At 43.2% G+C, this 18,198-nt stretch overlaps 1 protein-coding gene across 3 annotated transcripts in view; it reads left to right on the plus strand.

Moving 5' to 3' along the window:
* The window catches only part of thoc1 (THO complex 1), a 103,237-nt gene extending 85,314 nt beyond the window's left edge, over positions 1-17,923 (plus strand). For 2 of the 3 annotated variants that reach the window (XM_072467876.1, XM_072467877.1), the window contains exons 18-21: positions 2,310-2,393; positions 2,510-2,657; positions 8,172-8,256; positions 16,638-17,923. In XM_072467876.1, coding sequence (XP_072323977.1) covers positions 2,310-2,393; positions 2,510-2,657; positions 8,172-8,256; positions 16,638-16,930 — 610 coding nt within the window. In that variant the 3' untranslated portion in view covers positions 16,931-17,923. Of the gene's footprint in view, positions 1-2,309; positions 2,394-2,509; positions 2,658-8,171; positions 8,257-10,226; positions 10,313-16,637 lie in introns of all 3 variants that reach the window. The other variant, XM_072467878.1, reaches the window with a different exon arrangement.
* Positions 17,924-18,198: the final 275 nt, after the last annotated feature.

Genomic DNA, 18,198 nt, shown 5'->3' on the forward strand with positions numbered 1-18,198 from the left:
CGGCTCGCACCGTGCGACGCCCCCTCCTTCCTGCTTCTCTATTCCCGCCATGATTATCATAGCGCGGGAACCAAGCCCGCGCTTCTCCCTTGGCCCCGCCCCCAATGGCCAACGCCCCATCTCCTCCACCTCCCCTCCTCCCCCCATCACCACCTGTGGGAGAGAGAAAAGTTTCCACATCGCAGGATTAGTACATAAAACTCCTCTTTCCCCCCTTTTTAACCCCCCTCTTTGCCCCCCACATTCGCCCCACCACTTTGTTCAAACGTTCTTTTTAATAACCCGCTCATTCCAGTTTTTCTTCCACAATAAAAGTCCACGCTTCATCCGCCGTCTCAAAGTAGTGGTGCCTCCCTCGATATGTGACCCACAGTCTTGCCGGTTGCAGCATTCCAAATTTTATCTTCTTTTTCTGAAGCACCGCCTTGGCCCGATTAAAGCTCGCCCTCCTTCTCGCCACCTCCGCACTCCAGTGTTGATAAACGCGGATCACCGCGTTCTCCCATTTACTGCTCCGAGTTTTCTTTGCCCATCTAAGGACCATTTCTCTATCCTTAAAACGGAGGAATCTCACCACTATGGCTCTGGGAATTTCTCCTGCTCTCGGTCCTCGCGCCATCACTCTGTATGCTCCCTCCACCTCCAACGGACCCGCCGGGGCCTCCGCTCCCATTAACGAGTGCAGCATCGTGCTCACATATGCCCCGACGTCTGCTCCCTCCACACCTTCAGGAAGACCAAGAATCCTCAGGTTGTTCCTCCTTGCGTTGTTTTCCAGTGCCTCCAACCTTTCCACACATCGTTTCTGATGTGCCTCCTGCGTCTCCGTCTTCACCACCAGGCCCTGTATGTCGTCCTCATTCTCGGCTGCCTTTGCCTTCACGACCCGAAGCTCCCGCTCCTGGGTCTTTTGTTCCTCCTTTAGCCCTTCGATCGCCTGTAGTATCGGGGCCAACAGCTCTTTCTTCATTTCCTTTTTGATCTCTTCCACACAGCATTTCAAGAACTCGTGTTGTTCAGGGCCCCATATTAAACTGCCACCTTCCGACGCCATCTTGGTTTTTGCTTGCCTTCCTTGCCGCTGTTCTAAAGGATCCACTGCAATCCGGCCACTTTCTCCTCCTTTTTCCATCCGTATCCAGGGGGGATTCCCTTCTGGTTTACCGCACAGTGTTTTTAGCCGTCAAAATTGCCGTTGGGGCTCCTATCAAGAGCCCAAAAGTCAGTTTCACCGGGAGCTGCCGAAACGTGCGACTCAGCTGGTCATCGCCGCACCCGGAAGTCCTCAATTTCCAGTTCTAACTGGGAAATGTGAAGCAGCAACGGTTTCCTCCCTACTAAGCACGGTGTTGAAAATTGGAAATGACTGTTGGCATAATCACGTGATGCACACCGACAGTAACATTGTTATATCAGAAGATGCTGGGAGCAGATTTTCTATCTGTCCTTGTGGTCTGAACTTAACACTGAAGACCTAATATGAGAATACTTGGTTGTAAGTGGAAAAACTAGATTTTAAAGGAAAGCTTCAAGCAACCTTGTTCGGAGGTCTACAAAAGGCTTATATTTTTGGCTCTTGAAAACTACTCTGCAAAATAATACACCCGTACATTGTCCAATAGCTATGTAAGAATCACATTCAAAATGCTCAGGCTAATTTTTCATGATGTGATCCCTGGGTGCTCCAGTCAGCAGTTAACAGCTATTATTCTTGCAAAACTTCTTCAAATGATTGCGGTTCTGCCAAATGATCTGATTCCTGTTATGTTTAATCTATGCTGTCGTGTTGATTTGGATTCTGATGTTAACAATGGCATTTAAGTGCTGTTACTCAAAGTCACATTTATGAATATCTGGCTTTACACCACATTGCTACCAAAGGTCCCCACCTGAAGTGTGGAGATCATCTTCCAATGTAAATATTTGCAGTGTAGTGGTTGAGCGTGCTTCTAATTTTTTTTTAGGCCCCTGGCTCCATTTCCTAATTGCAATAAAGTAAATCTTTTTTATTTTATTCCCGACGAATCTCGATAGACGTGAACTTTCTGTGGGACTTCAACGCCTGACTAGCTTGTTGGTAGATAAGGAACATCAGTTTACCTGCTAACGTCTAAACTATTGAGATTTAACTGGATATAACTGCACCTAGTAGGTTAGCAGAGAAATGATCGTCACTGGGTTCAAGAATCAAGAATTGTTCCAGTGAAGGCTATTATGTTTTGCAAATGGCCATTTTACATCGTACTGCCATTCTGATAAGTTTTATTGTGCTTTTATCTTTATTTTGATGTGATCTATATGGATTGCAGAGAGTTTATGCCCACTTTGGAAGAGTTTTTCGAAGATGCTATTGAACAAGCTGATCCAGAAAACATGGTTGAAGAAGAGTACAAGTAAGTTATTGCGATTTCACAAACTTAGAAGGTTTAAACCTGTTACCTGTCCATGAAAGTATGATTATCAGGAATCTGTTCATATCCTGATAACAGTTTTTACTTGGATGATGCAGGGTGGTAAACAATTCCAATTATGGCTGGAGGGCTTTGAGGCTGCTAGCACGACGAAGTCCACACTTCTTCCAGCCAACTAACCAACAGTTCAAGAGCTTGCCTGAATACCTAGACAACATGGTTATCAAATTGGCCAAGGAACTACCTGTAAGTATCTTGTCTGCCTCGTGTTTGTGAAGCATGAAGAGCAGTGCCGTATTTTAAAATCTGGAAGAGATGCCTGAATAATGAAATAATTTAGTATATGATATTCAAAGTCACAAACCTCACTGTTTGTTTGTGTACCATCATTGTGAGGAACAAGGTCGGCTGAACAGTTACCACTACCCTTGCTACAGGTAGGGCTTATATATCTTTTGGAGTGCTAAATTGAATGAGAAACAGGCAAACGTCTGAATAACTGGAAAACAAACCTTTGCCCAATACATCCCACTGTGCACCTTGAGTGAAGCAATTTAAAGTTGATCACATAAAATGTACCAAAGCGTTTTACAAAGACAGAGACCAAGCAATCCAGCAAGAAGGATTAGAAGAGGTGGCCAAAAGCTAAATTAAAGAGATGGGTTTTGAGGAGAAAGTAAACATTTGTTCAAAATGGCTGTAAACCTTACAGAAAAGAAAGGATGCAAATTAGTTTAGATTGTAAGAGCAGAAGTGCATGCCGGAGCATTTCATTTGTTCTTGGAGTTTGAGCATTGCTGGCTGGGCCATCATCTGTTGCCCATCTCTAATTGCCCTTGAGAAGGTGGTGGTGGGCCGTCTTCTTGAAATGCTGGAGTCGATGTGATGTAAATACACCCAGAGTGCTATTTTATTTCCTGCAGTGCTTTTATACAACTGAATGGCTTGCTATGCCAATTCTGAGGTCAGTTCAGAGTCAACCGCGTTACTGTGTATCTGGAGGATTGCCGATTCCTTCCCTGAAGGACGTGGGTTTTTGTAACAATTCAATTGTTCCTTGATCATTATTAAAGAAACTAGCATTTTATTCCAGATTTATTAACTGAATTTAAACTACCCAATGTCATGGTGGAATTTGAACCCATGTCTCTGGAAGATTAGTCTGGACCTCTGAATTACTAGCCCAGTAACATTACTGTTATGCAATATTTCCCATGGGTGGTGAATGTGGTTGTTGAAGGAGGGGTAAGCTGAAGGATGGATTTAAAGAAGAGGACACAAGGGTTTTAAATTGATATACAGATGAGGTAGAGGCCCAGTGAAGGTTGGCAAGCATAGATATAGCGACAGTGTGGTAGTGGGTGTCGCTAAGATAATTTTTGTTAATCAGCACATTATAAAAGGGTAGCACTCAAGACTCTGGCAAGGGGAGTCTATTTGATTCTGAATGTGGCAAAACCGCGGCTGAACATTTTTGTAGAAGTGTGCATGAGGTAGGTGCAGACACTAGTGATGTTTTGGAGATGGGCACTAGTGGTCTTGATGGTAATGAGAATGTGGGATTTGAATGATTACCAGATCACAAGAAATAGGAGCAGTGGTAGACCATATGACCTGTCCAGCCTGCCCCCCCCACCCCACCATGTTCAATGTAATCATGGCTGATACTGGGTTTCAACTCCATATTCCTGCCTGCTCCCCATATCTCTTAAATCCGTAAGAGACTAAAAATCTGTCTTTAACCCATCCCAACCTTCTGGGGTAGAGAATTCCAAAGATTCATAAACTAACGTAATTTCTTAAATTACATTAAATTTCTTAAATTTTGTTAATTACTTAACATAAGTGACGTAATTTCTCCTAATCTCAATCCGAAATGATGTCTTGAGACTGTGACACCATGTTTTAGATTCCCCGACCAGCAGAAACATTCTCTCAGCATCTACCCTATCAAGCTCCCTCAGAATTATGTGAGTTTCAATGGAAAACAATCTTTCAGCGTCTGCCCTATCAAGCTTCTCATAATTTGTTTTTAAAATATTTTTATTCTCCTTTTTCACATTTTCTCCCAAATTTGCACCCACCTACAATAAACAATAAGCAGTAATGAATATAATGTCAATCCCCTTATCAACAACAATCCCATTCTCCCACCAAACCCCAAACAACTGCCCGCATGTTAACATAAACAAATAACAACAAGGAATCAGGAATGACCCATAGTCATCATTAACACGTACAGTCTCTCCCCCCCCCAATGTTCGATGTTTCAATGATAATCTATGATTAATCTAGGACAAAGGTTCGGCACAACATCGTGGGCCAAAGGGCCTGTTCTGTGCTGTATTTTCTATGTTCTATGTTATCCAATTCTTGAAAGTGCACAATGAATGACGCCCATGAATTGTAGAACTCCTCTATCCTTCCCCTCAGTTCAAACTTAACCTTCTCAGGAGTCAAGAATTCCAACAGGTCGCCATGCCAGGGCAAAGGGTGGAGAGGCTGCTCTCCATCCCAACAGGATCCACCTTTGGGCAATCAACGAGGCGAAGGCTACAACATCTGCCTCCGCACCCGTTTCCAACCCCTGGCTGGTCCGACACCCCGAATACGGCCTCCTGAGGGCCCGGGTCCAGTTGAGCCGGCTCATCCTCACCCTTGTGAGGTGTGCTCTATATATCATCTTCAGTTGTATCAGCCCCAACCTCACACACGAGGTGCAGGCGTTCACTCTCCGGAGCACCTCACACCAGAACCCCTCCTCCATACCCTCTCCCAACTCTTCCTCTCACTTTGCTTTGATCCCTTCCAGTGGTGCCTTCTCCTCTTCCAAAATAGCTGACACTATCCCCTTCTCCAGTCCCTCTGTTGTCAGCACCTCCTCCATCAATGTGGAGGCCGGCTCCACCGGGAAGCTCTGTATCTTCTTCCTGGCAAAATCTCGAACCTGCATGTATCTAAACATTTCCCCCTGCTCCAGCCCATACTTCGCTCCCAGCTCCTTCAATCCTGCAACCGACTCCCAAGAAACCAATCGTTTAGTGTCTTAATCCCCTTCTCCTCCCATTTCCGAAAATTTTCATCCCACTTCCCTGGCTCAAATCTGTGGTTCCCCCAAATCAGCATTTCCCTTGACCCTGCCCCCAACCCTAAGTGTTGCCGAAACTGCCTCCAAATTCTGAATGAAGCTATTATTACCGGACTCCCCTAGTATTTCCCCGGGGCATCAATTGCTAGCGCCTTCAATCCCGACCCCCGACACAAACTCTCCTCCATTCTGACCCACTGGGAATCAACCCCTCTGACCCAGCTCCGCACGAGCTCCTCAGAATTATGTGAGTTTCAATGGAGATTACCATTCATTCTTCTAAACTTCAGAGAATATAAATCCTATTTACTCAGTCTTTCTTCATAGGGACAAGCTAGTAAACGTTCACTGTACTGCCTTCACTGCAAGTATACCCTTTCTTAAATGTGGAGACCAAAACTGCACACCGTATTCCAGATGTGGCCTCGCCAAAACTTATACAATTGCAGCAAGATATTAAAGACCAACATGCCATTTGTCTTCCTAATTGCTTGCTGCACTCGCATGTTAACTTTCGGCATTTCTTCTATGAGCACACCCAAGTCTCTTTGAACATCACCGTTTACAAGTTTTACACCTTTCAAAAAATATTTCTGCTTTTTTACTTCACACTTCCCTTTATTACTCTCCATCTGCCATCTTGTTGCCTGCTCTTAACTGCCCTTTTCTCTTTGTAGCCTTTGTGTACTCCCCACAGCTTACTTTTCCACGTAGCTTACTATCATCAGCAAACTTAGATATGTTAGTATCAAGGGTAATTGGGGAAAGGTAAGAAGTTGGAGTTGAGGGCCATGATCAGATCATCCATGATTTTATTGAGTGTTGGACCAAATGGCCTAGTTTTGCTCCTATTTCTTAAGGTCTTATCGGCTAAGTGCTGAACAGGAAACTAAAACTGCACACTGTCGGTTCAATGTGATGAATTTCCCAAAGGTTGAGGGAGTCTAGTACTAAACTGCAGAGTTTCAAGTGAGTGAACAACCCAATGACCAGATTTTCCACTTAAGTAAAGGATAGCTCTTGCTTATCCATGGCTTGGTATCAGCTCGGCACCCAGAGCTTGACGATGGTTAAAGCTTCAACATGGTGCCAGAAAAGATAAAACTGGGCACTGCCAAAATACATGTAAAAACTGAACCAATGCTTATGAATGACCCCCCCACCCCCCGCCAAGGAGATGTATATAGACAGGGAGTGGTAGTGTAGTGGTAAAATCATTAAACTCATAATCCAAAGTCCTAAACTAATTGAAAGCCAATCTCAATAATGCTAAATATGGAACTTTCATCAATTGTCGCAAACACCCATCTGGCTCAGGAAATTTCCACCCTTGCCTGGCCTATATGTGACTCCAGACCCACAGCAATGTGGTTCACTCAACTGCCCTCTGCAATGGCCTACCAAGCCATTCAGTTCAAGGGCAATTGGGATAGCAATGAATGCTGACGTTGTCATCAATGTCCACACCCCATGAAGAAATAAAGGGGAAAAGAAGAGTGCCGTGGGTGCATCTTTTGGACCTAAACTTGGAAGAACAGGATGAATGCCACTGCTGGCTGAGTGAGGGCAGGTAGGGGTGGAACCTTGCTGTAGCAGTGCAACAGAAGCCGGCAAATGGCAAGATGATGGGGAAGAATGGAGGGGTTAAATGTCACAGAAAAATCAGGAAAAGTAAGGTAGTGCATGCTGATGACAGTGACATAGGATTTTACTGAATGGATTAATTAGATTGGATAGACAGGACAGAAATCAAATTGAAGGTATTGAAAGGATGTTTTGACATGGAGCTAGGTCTCAATGATATGTTCAAAAAATTTAAAGAGAAAGGGCAGATAGTTGGAGAGAAGGAAAACATTTTTGAGGAAAGAGATTAATGATGGCAAACTGGGTGAACAGAGAACCAAGTTTTCCAGTGCTGATAGACTGGTACTTGTGTGATGAGTTGAAAGAGAGTCAAATGGAGGAAATGGATCTTATTTATGAACTTAGAGGCAATGAGGGAGAAACGACTGATGTCGGGTAGAGGTGGTGGTGTGGAGACTGCTGGGTGGAGTAAAATGAATAAGACAACTGAGGGACTGAGTGTATGGTAGCAATCTTGGAGAGCAATATGTGTTGTGAGATCCCCCCATTTCTTGTTCTAGGAGCGGAGGAATAGTGTCAAAGAAGGAAGTCCCTCCAAAGCTCAAAGATGTTTAAGCTGTTGGTTTGTTTTTAAGCCTATTGTTTAAGTTTTCTCCCTTCTAATTCTGACATTAAATAAATGCTTTGAACTGTAATTACCCCAGGCCTTTTTGAATAGCACTTACCTGACGGTTCTTCTTTATCAAAGAGAAAATCTCAGCGGGTCTGGCAGCATCTGTAGGGAGAGAAAAGAGCAAACGTTTCGAGTCCATATGACCCTTTGGGTCTGCCAGACCTGCTGAGATTTTCCAGCATTTTCTCTTTGGTTTCAGATTCCAGCGTCCGCAATAATTTGCTTTTTTCCAGTGTTTTTTTTAAATCCGTTTCACCATGAGATGCTGTCATTTGACTTATATTCAACACTTTAATCCCCAATCTAAAAGTTATATTCCTAAAAGTAAAAGTTATGTCTCTAAAACACTTGAACCCAGTAATTCTCTTGAAGCTGTATTGGAAATTTCTTCAATCACTTCTGTGACTACTTGCAGCCTCCTTCTGAAGAGATAAAGACAGCAGAGGATGAAGATGAAGAAGAAGACAATGACGATGCATTGCTAAAGGAAAGCAATGAAAGTAAGTCTAAAATTCAGCTTTTATGTGATGTATATTGAGGATTCATAGTAATTTGGACCTAGTATTAATTTCTTAACAGTGATAGATCGTGGACCTAATGATGTAATTATGTCTTCAACCCTCACCTGGAAGTGTAATATACAAAGATAATAATAAATGTTAATAGAAAACTCATGTCTCAAAACAGCATACTTCATCCACAAAGCTGGTTTCGAAAGAGCATTGAATTTGATTATTTTATTTTGAATGTTTCAGCGATTTGAAAGCAGCCACTAAGTGCCTAGAGGACGTTCTTAGCAAAGTTTTGTCACTGCATGATGACAAATGTCAGTCAGGTAGTCTGCCGCCAGCTGAAAAATACATGGGAATCTAAAATTGTGAAGTTTGTAAATATTATTTCTCTGCAGAGTGCAGGACAACTGCTGAACTACAGAAAACTGACTATTATAATTGGTCAGTGGGAAATGATGTTGTTAACAAATGTAGATGGAGCTTGCTGTGTAGTACAAGCAAAAATCGCCACTTGCACAATTTGACATTTTTATTTCAGTTTTAAAATCTTTTTTTGTGTACAAGTGACTGCTCTGTTGTGATTTTAAAAAACTATTTAAAATGGGCACATCTAGATGCTGAACAGTCGTAGGGATTTCCAGGCTCCCAATGAGATGAAAACTTATATATGAGCTGGCCACTATTTTTGTCTTAAATTATGCCACAGATTAAAGGCATGATTGCATTGGCACCAAGTTCGGAATCATTGTTGCTGCTAACCTTGTTTTATGTGTGTCCAATCAAATTCTGTCACTAAAAATACAAGAAGTGTTAGATATTTAACAAAATTTGGCCCACTTGCCACGTGTAGTGTTGATACTTGATAGCCTTGCTAAAATACAGCACTTATCCACACAAAGCAATGATGATCCTTGTGGAAGGGAATAGCAGCCTGATGAATCCGGACAAATGTGAGGTAATGGATTTTGGAAGGTCTAATGCAGGTAGGGAATATACAGTGACTGGTAGAACTCTCACGAGTATTGACAGTCAGAGAGATCTAGGCGTACAGGTCCACAGGTCACTGAAAGGGACAACACAGGTGGAGAAGGTAGTCAAGAAGGCATACTGCATGCTTGCCTTCATTGGCCGGGGCATTGAGTATAAGAATTGGCAAGTCATGTTGCAGCTGTATAGAACCTCAGTTAGGCCACACTTGGAGTATCGTGTTCAATTCTGGTTGCCACACTACCAGAAGGATGTGGAGGCTTTAGTGAGGGTGCAGAAGAGATTTACCAGAATGTTGCCTGGTATGGAGGGCATTAGCTATGAGGAGCGGTTGAATAAACTTGGTTTGTTCTCACTGGAACGACGGAGGTTGAGGGGCGACCTGATAGAGGTCTACAAAATTATGAGGGGCATAGACGGAGTGGATAGTCAGAGGCTTTTTCCCAGGGTAGAGGGGTCAATTACTAGGGGGCATATGTTTAAGGTGCGAGGGGCAAGGTTTAGAGGAGATGTACGAGGCAAGTTTTTTTACACACAGGGTAGTGGGTGCCTGGAACCCGCTGCCGGAGGAGGTGGTGTAAGCAGGGACGATAGTGATGTTTAAGGGGCATCTTGACAAACTTGACAAATTGGATGGGAATAGAGGGATATGGACCCTGGAAGTGTAGAAGATTTTAGTTTAGACGGGCAGCATGGTCGGCGCAGGCTTGGAGGGCCGAAGGGCCTGTTCCTGTGCTGTACTTTTCTTTGTTCTTCTTTGAATCATGACATTTACATTGATTCATTCAAGAATCACACTGAAGGCGAATAAAACTAGGAAAATCCATGATATTCATTCTTGAAATAACAAATGTGACTGAAACAGATGCTCCTCTTCTGTTTAATAAGAACTATCAAAATATATAATGAAATCTTAATTTTTTTAAAGAAAACCTCCAATGTTGACATTTCTAGTTTCCCATGTATTTCAGCCAACAACAGCAGGCTACCTGACATCATCGTCTGGTGACAAAAGGCTGCTAACGACCTCTCCCAAGCAGTTAATGGTTGCTATCAGGTAGGTAGAAATATCCACTTTGAAGGCATTTTTACACTGTTACTTGAGGTCCCAGGAAACAGCACTCAAATGGAGACCTGTGACCTTCATGTGCCACACTGCCCCATTTATTTAGACCATCAGAAACTGAACACAGCAATTCCTGTAGGTAACTGAGAAAAAAATCTAGCTTCATGACTTCAGTTTGAAGTAAAAACTTGATAGCATTTCCCAAGTCTTATGAAAATCTAGATTTCTGATCTCATTGAATCTCCCAAAATTGCCTCCTTTATATTCAGGAGCGCAGTAGATGACAGGACTACTTTGCATCTTCCTACAATATAAATGGACATTGAATCTGGTATAGATGAGATATTTAATCATGAATTGGTTCTCGGGATTAAATAATGGAGGAGTATGCTGTCAGGAGTTATACTTTGTAAATTAAGTATAAATTATAAATGTTTAGTTCTCCCATTTTTATAGTAGTAGCATATTTAACTGCAGAAGAATGAAAGATTTCCAGTGTAGCTCGTTCATCAGTTGTTTGAACACGATGCCCTCTTTTTTTTGCCACTTGGGATTCTATAATGTAAAGGATACATATATTAGCTGGCAGATGAGAATGACATAGCAAACTACATCAAATGCTGCAGAAACTTTGAGGAGAATAATGTTTTATAATCATTAAAGATGTAATTTGTAACTTTGGTTAAGGCTGTTTCAGTACTATCGTGAGGATTTAAAGAGGGACTATCACCTGATGTGAACACACGGCTGAAATGCAACAATATGAGAACCCCATAAATGGAAGAGGCAGTCAAAGAGTGTGATTGTATTGAGTTGGATATTTTGAGCAAGTTGGACATAATCTGAGTTTTGAAGGGAAAGAGACAATGCCTGAAGAAATGGTCCCATTGATGTCAGCTGACATGTGAGTCAGGAAAGGGATCTGGGTTGAGGCAACGCGGATATTATGGGAATGGTGATTGATGAGCACAAACACAAATCGTCAAGAAGCCGAAAGATAACATCTAGTATGGGTGGGAGACTGGTTGGATGTTGGGGGCAGGAAGAAGCAGTGATGAAAGCCACATGGATTCTCTCCAGAATTGAGAGATTGCGATTGAAGTGGACAAGAATGGAGGGTCTTAAGGAGACAACTGATCTTGGAGATTAGAGGTTGCAGAATGATTCAGGATTTATCAAAGGCTTTGGCTGAGGAGATTAAAACTATTAAATCCGATCTATTGACGAATGATTGGACCAATTATTCTGAACCAGGTGAGCTTGAATTTGCATCCTGCTGACTTCAGGAAAGAAATCTTAGCACTGCACCTAGGAGGCTGGGCAACTGCCATGAAATGGTGTGGCATTTGAGTTGCATCAACTACCCATGGTCGAGGAGGTTAAAGTAAAGGCAAATTAGGAAAGAACCAAAGAACAAAAATCAGTGAGTGACCTTTCTCCCTCGGTGGCAAAATCCCAACTAAGGCGCCAGGCAGTTTTTCCACAAATAAGTATGCAAGGTAATTTGTGCTGCATGCATCATTTTCAAGAGGGTTTGAGTATAGGAGTAAAGACGTCATACTGCAAATGTACAGAACCTTAGTGAGACCACACCTAGAGTACTGTGCGCAAATTTGGTCTCCTTACCGAAGGAAAGATCTTTCGAACCAGGGGTCATAGTCTCCAAATAAGGAGCAGGACTGAGATGAGGAGGGATTTCTTCACTGAGGGTGGTGAATCTAAGGAATTATGTGCTGCAGAGAGTGAGGGAGGCTCAATCATTGAATATGTTCAAGACAGATTGATAGATCTCTACATATCAAAAATATAAAGCGATACGTGGATAACGCAGAAAAATGGTGTTGCAACGTTATTGCCGTAATTTCATTGAATGGTGGAGTGAGCTTGAAAGGCTGAATGGCCTATTCTGCTCCTATTTCTTATGCTCCTAAGTCTCAAACAAATTATTTCACTGTAGGAATGAGGGCGCGCTTCACTGTCGTAAGTGCCAATTTTTGGATGAGGTGCTAAACCGAGGCCCCCTTTGTCCTCACGGTTGGATGCAAATGATCCCATGGTGTCAAAAGAAGTACAGGGAAGTGTTATAGATGTCCTGGTCAATACTCTATTCCTCAAACAGATAATCCGGTCATTTATCTCATAGCTGTTAGTGGGACATTGTGCAGTTTGGCTGCTGCATTTCCCACAATGCAACAATATTTACATTTCATTTAGATTTAATTGGCTGTTAAGAGTTTGGGGCATCCTGAGATGGTATTTAAAAGTAAGTTCATTTGTATTTTGAGAGGGATCTGGAGGAAAGGTTTCACCATGACTGGGGCGAAGGGAGTATTGGGATTGGAGGGGACTTCGTATGTGGTCAGGAAGTTGAGGAAGTGATCAATGATTGCACGGGTAGTGGCCCAAACTCCAGATGCAGAGAGGCAATGAGGGTATGGCTGCGAATATGATAGGTCTTGCTGCTAGTTCTTCTCTTGGTTTCCCCATTAGCCTGATGTACAGACCAGTACTGCAATTTCACCATTGCTGACCTTTGCCATATCTACTGATACCAGATGTCATCTCTCCACCCCTTGCTTTGCAGATGATGGAAATCCAAAATAAAAACAGAAACTGCTGGAAATATTCATGTCAGGCAGCATCTGCAGAGAGTGAAAAACAGTTAATGTTTCAGGGTGCTGACCTTTCATCAAATTTTCTGTTTTTATTTCAGATTTAATGTCTGACAACATGATAGCACATTGTGTCATAACTTCAACTTGCAATGCCAGGGAACAATAGCAGATAGCTTTGTATCTTGAGTTTCATTCTCAGCAGAGCCAAGTACTTACTCAGAGAAAGTGTTTAAAAAGGAGGTGCCTGAGCAGCTTTTCTTTGTACCTGCTAGCAGTTAAAGGAGCATTAGTAGACGCTTAGTCTGTTGCCACAAGTTCCACCATCAGAATGGTAATCTTTTAAGAACATAGAACATACAGTGCAGAAGGAGGCCATTCGGCCCATCGAGTCTGTTCCGACCCACTTAAGTCCTCACTTCCACCCTATCCCCGTAACCCAATAACCCCGCCTCACCTTTTTGGTCACGAAGGGCAATTTATGATGGCCAATTCACCTAACCTGCACATCTTTGGACTGGGAGGAAACCGGAGCACCCGGAGGAAACCCACGCACACACTGGGAGAACGTGCAGACTCCGCACAGACTGTAATGATTTATGGTGCGACATTAAAAAAGATTTCGGTTAGCTCTATTCAAAACTATACCCGAAAGAAATCCTTTCTGAAATTGATGAGTCAATAGCATAAAATGTGTTGAAAATCTGATAGATCCAAGAGAAGTATGAACACACCAAATTCAGTTCTAAATGTGTCAATATAGTCAGAGAATGTATAATGTTATAATAACATTCTGAAAGGGATTGCCATGTCAAGAATTGGAGGCCGTGCTTGTATCTATGTTCTCATTTTAGTGTAAAGCTAAAATTAGCAAATTGGAGAATGTTTAGCCCTTAAGCACATGAAGTTGGATGAAACCGGTTTTGCTGCATTACAACACTGATTACATTTCAAAAGTACTTAATTTACATTTCAAAAGTACTTCATTGGCCATAAAGTGCTTTCGAGAGACTTCCGGTGACGGCGGCCGGGAGGCGGCCGCACAATGGAGGGTTCCCGGTCGGCAACGGCATATTCGGGGCTTTAAGCCCGGTCCCAGGGTCCGTGGAGGCAGCAGAAGAAGGGAGAAGGCACGGAGGAGGCACAGTGAAGACACAGGAGGAGAAAAGGCACAGAGAAAAATGTCGAGGGTGAGCAAAAAAACGGCCAGAAAAAAAAAACAGCTGGAGGTCCGAAGGGGAGTGGAAAGGTCACCGCGGGGTCACCAGGAAAAATGGAGGCTGGAGCACCAGGGAAGGCCGCACTGCTTACGGCTGAAGAAATAACTAAGGTGATGGCTGCAGAATTTGAAAAGCAGTTGGCGAGATTGCAAAATGCATGGAGATGGTGAGGAAGGAGATGAGGGAGGTTTTGAGTGTGTTGGTGGAGGAGGCGGTTTCCCCGGTGAGGACGGAGGTGGCGAGCGCAGTGGCGGAGGTGCGAGAGCAAGGGGAGGCGCTGAAGGAAGTGGAGGAGACGTTATTGCAGCACGGTGATCAACTTGCCTCGATGGGGAAAGAGATGCGGAAGGTGATGGATACTAACAAGGATCTGCGAGGAAAAATGGAAGACCTGGAAAACAAATCTAGGCGATAGAATTTGAGGATTGTGGGGCTGCCTGAAGGAGTTGAAGGACCAAAGCCGACTGAGTACTTTGCCGCGATGCTGGCAAAAAAAACTATTGGGGGAGGGGGAGGATCCCTCCCGATATGAACTGGATCGGGCTCATGGGTCGTGGAGGCCTATACCAAAGGCGAGTGAGCCGCCAAGGGCAGTGACTCTGTGCTTCCGTAGGTACAGGGTGAAGGAGATGATCCTGAGCTGGGCCAAGCAGAAGCGGGTGGTGCAGTGGGCTGGAGCTGGTATACCAGGACTTTACGGTGGAGCTGGCAAGGAGGCGGGCTGCCTTCAACCGGGTGAAGAGGGCACTGTACATTAGCAAGGTGCGGTGCGGCATTGTATATCCAGCGAAGCTGAGGGTGACTTATAAGCTCAGGGACTTTTATTTTGAAACGGCGGAAGCAGCGGAGGAGTTTGCAAAAGCAGAAGGATTGTGGCACTACTGACAAATTGAGGAATGGCCATTTGCCGATGTAACCTCATGACTGTATTTTCTTCTTTTTTGTATCACTGCGCGTGGGTGTAGAGATTAAAGGAGCCAAGGTGGTATATATTTGGACAAGGGAAGGGACGTGACTTTCACTCGAAATGAGAGTTCTTTGGGGTGTAGGTGGATATGCGGGGTTTGTGTGCTAAAAGGGGATCTTTGGGCTTTCCTAGGGCTGGGCAAATGGGAAAGGGACCTGGGCAGGGGCCTCCACGCTGGCCGGTTTAAGCCGGCCAGTGAATGGGAGTGAGGTGGGGGGAGGGGCTGTGGCCATCGGAGCCTGGCAGAACAGGGTCCGAGTGGTCTAGCCGGGGTGGAAAGTTGGGGGGAAGGAACCGAGGTTGGGAGGTGGAGTTTTACAAGAGGCAGTGGACAGGAGGAGCTGGAGACCTGTGGGGGGGTGAAGGGTGGGGGAGAGCTGTGTAAGATTAAGGGTGACTACGGGTAATCCCTGATTCGTTTTTGCCATTTGTTTATGTAAACATGCGGGTTGAGGTTTGGGGGTTGGTGGGTAGGATGGATCGTTGTTATTATGGGGACTGACATATCTTGCTGATTATTGTTTATTGTTGATGGATGTAAATGTGGGAGAAAATGTGAAAAAGGAGAATTTAAAAAAATAAAGTGCTTTCGAACATCCTGAAGTTGCAAAATGCAAACTCTTTCTTTGAATAATCCATTCCAGTCAAGACAACCCAGCATATTAAAGTTTGATTTTATTCTACCATTAAATTGTGGGCCGGCATGTGACGCAGTGGATAGCACTGCGACTGCGGCGCTGAGGACCCGGGTTCGAATCCCGGCCCTGGGTCACTGTCCGTGTGGAGTTTGCACATTCTCCCCGTGTTTGCGTGGGTTTCACTCCCACAACCCAAAGATGTGCAGGTTAAGTGGATTGGCCACGCTAAATTGCCCCTTAATTGGAAAAAAATAATTGGGTTCTCTAAATTTATCAACAAAAAAAAAAGTTTTGGGGCATTGGACTTGCACCAACACCCATAGTCCAGGAGGTTAAAGTAAAGGCATATTAGGAAAGGCCCACAAAAAAATCAGTGAGTGACCTTTCTCCCTCGGTAGCAAAATCCTAACTAAGGTGCCAGGTAGTTTTTCATAGACAAAGAAATGTGGAATTTAATTTGAGCTGCATGCATCATTCCAGTTGTAGTACATCATGGGAGTTATATCCCTGTCCTATCATTTTCTTGCACATAGTGTTTATTTTTATTTATTTATTAAGGGGCAAATTAGCGTGGCCAATCCACCTACCCTGTACATCTTTGGGTTGTGGGATGGGACCTACACAGACATTGGACGAATGTACAAACTCCACACGGATAGTGACCCGGGGCCAGGATCGAATCTGGGTCCTCAGTGCTGTGAAAGTGTTTATTTTTATGCTTATTTTCTATGATAATATGTATTGAAGTCCAATGTTTTATTATCAATTAACTTGTAGATCTAGATTATAGTTTTTACCATAAACATTACTCAATATTTGGCATGAATTAGGGATTGAATGTCTGAAGATGGTATTTAACAATGTTCCTTATTTTTTTAGGCCCTGATGTGCAGACTAAGCTTGTAACAGGTGAACAGATAGATGTCCTTGCCAATAAGCTTGGCGAACAGTGGAAAGTATTGGCACCACACTTTGAAATGAAGGAGTCTGACATCCGTGGAATTGAATCTGATAGCGAGGATGTGAAGATGCGTGCTAAACTACTGCTGGTTGCATGGCATGATCGTGAGGGACTGCAAGCTACAGTAGAGAGTATTTTGTCTGCACTGACTGATGCTGGTTTAACTGAACTTGCAGAAATCCTGACAAACGAGACTGATAGTATCAGCTAGTAAATTACTGAAAAACTAAGCAAGTGTACAAATTGAACAAGTAATTTCTTTTTACTGTTCTACTTTAAGTAAAAGGGTGTGGTTAATTTTACAAAAGCGACTTTTTTTACAAACCAGTTTCTTTGAGGTGGAAATTTGTTAGCTTACTGTCCGTTCACCAGCAGTTTCTAGTCATCTCTGTTACTGAAAGGTTTTCTTTAGTTGATGAGCAAAACTTGGCATTGTGTTCATTTCACCATTACAAAAGTTCATTTTGAGAATGGGGAGTTCTTCATTAAAGTTGAAAGTGGCTGGCTGCCATATTTTAGTGTAATCTCAATAACTACTTTGGCATAAATCTGTACTCCGTTTGATTAGTGGACAAATGTCAATATCATTGGTTGCCACCCTCTGTTGAGATAACAGTATGTGTATACCAGATGACCAGCTGTTCAGTATTCCTGATTATGGATTAATAGGCCAAATCTGTTGATTTGTGAACTGATGTCGTTTTGAGCCAGCAGCTTGAAAATTTACTGTGATGATATATGGTACAAGTTTTCAATCAGTCCAGCATTTTATTCCTTCCATTGAGTCGGTCGCCTTTTTACCGCCTCAATTTCTAGGGGCTTCCATTCAGAGTTGTGGAATGTCATTTGTCTTTCTCACACTGGTGCCACTTCTTTAGAGTTTCCATATGCGATACAACATCCCCAACTAAAACAGATGGACAACCTCAGTCAGTTCCATTCCAAAACAATCTTCTACCAAGAAGAGTATGAGAGTAGACTGGAAGAACATGTATCCTTTCATTTTATCCTCTATTTCCCTGGCAACATGGAAATGTCTCAGTTTCAGAGTTCCCCATTGCACCACAACTGAGATCAAGAATCCCAGCGTCTGAGGATTGCAGATGTGCAACCTGACTTACTATATTGTGTGAACGCACTGCCACTCAATTTAAACTCATTTCTGAATTGCATGTGACTGTTTAATAAATAATTCTTATCAAAACTGAAGTATTTTATGTGGTTCTACAAGTTACAATAAACAGTATGTACTAAGATTTAGTTTATTCCGACACCAGAAGAGAAAATGCTGAAAAATATCAGCAGCACCTGTAGGGAGAGAAAAGAGGTAATGTTTCGAGTCCAGGTGACCCTTTGGCAAAGCTTTATCATGCGAAACATTACCTATTTTCTCTCCCTACAGATGCTGCCAGACCTGCTGAGACTTTCCAGCATTTTCTCTTTTGACTTAAGATTCCAACATTCGCAGTAATTTGCTTT

Source organism: Scyliorhinus torazame, chromosome 11, assembly GCF_047496885.1.
Source record: "Scyliorhinus torazame isolate Kashiwa2021f chromosome 11, sScyTor2.1, whole genome shotgun sequence".
In the NCBI taxonomy this organism is placed as follows: domain Eukaryota; kingdom Metazoa; phylum Chordata; class Chondrichthyes; order Carcharhiniformes; family Scyliorhinidae; genus Scyliorhinus; species Scyliorhinus torazame.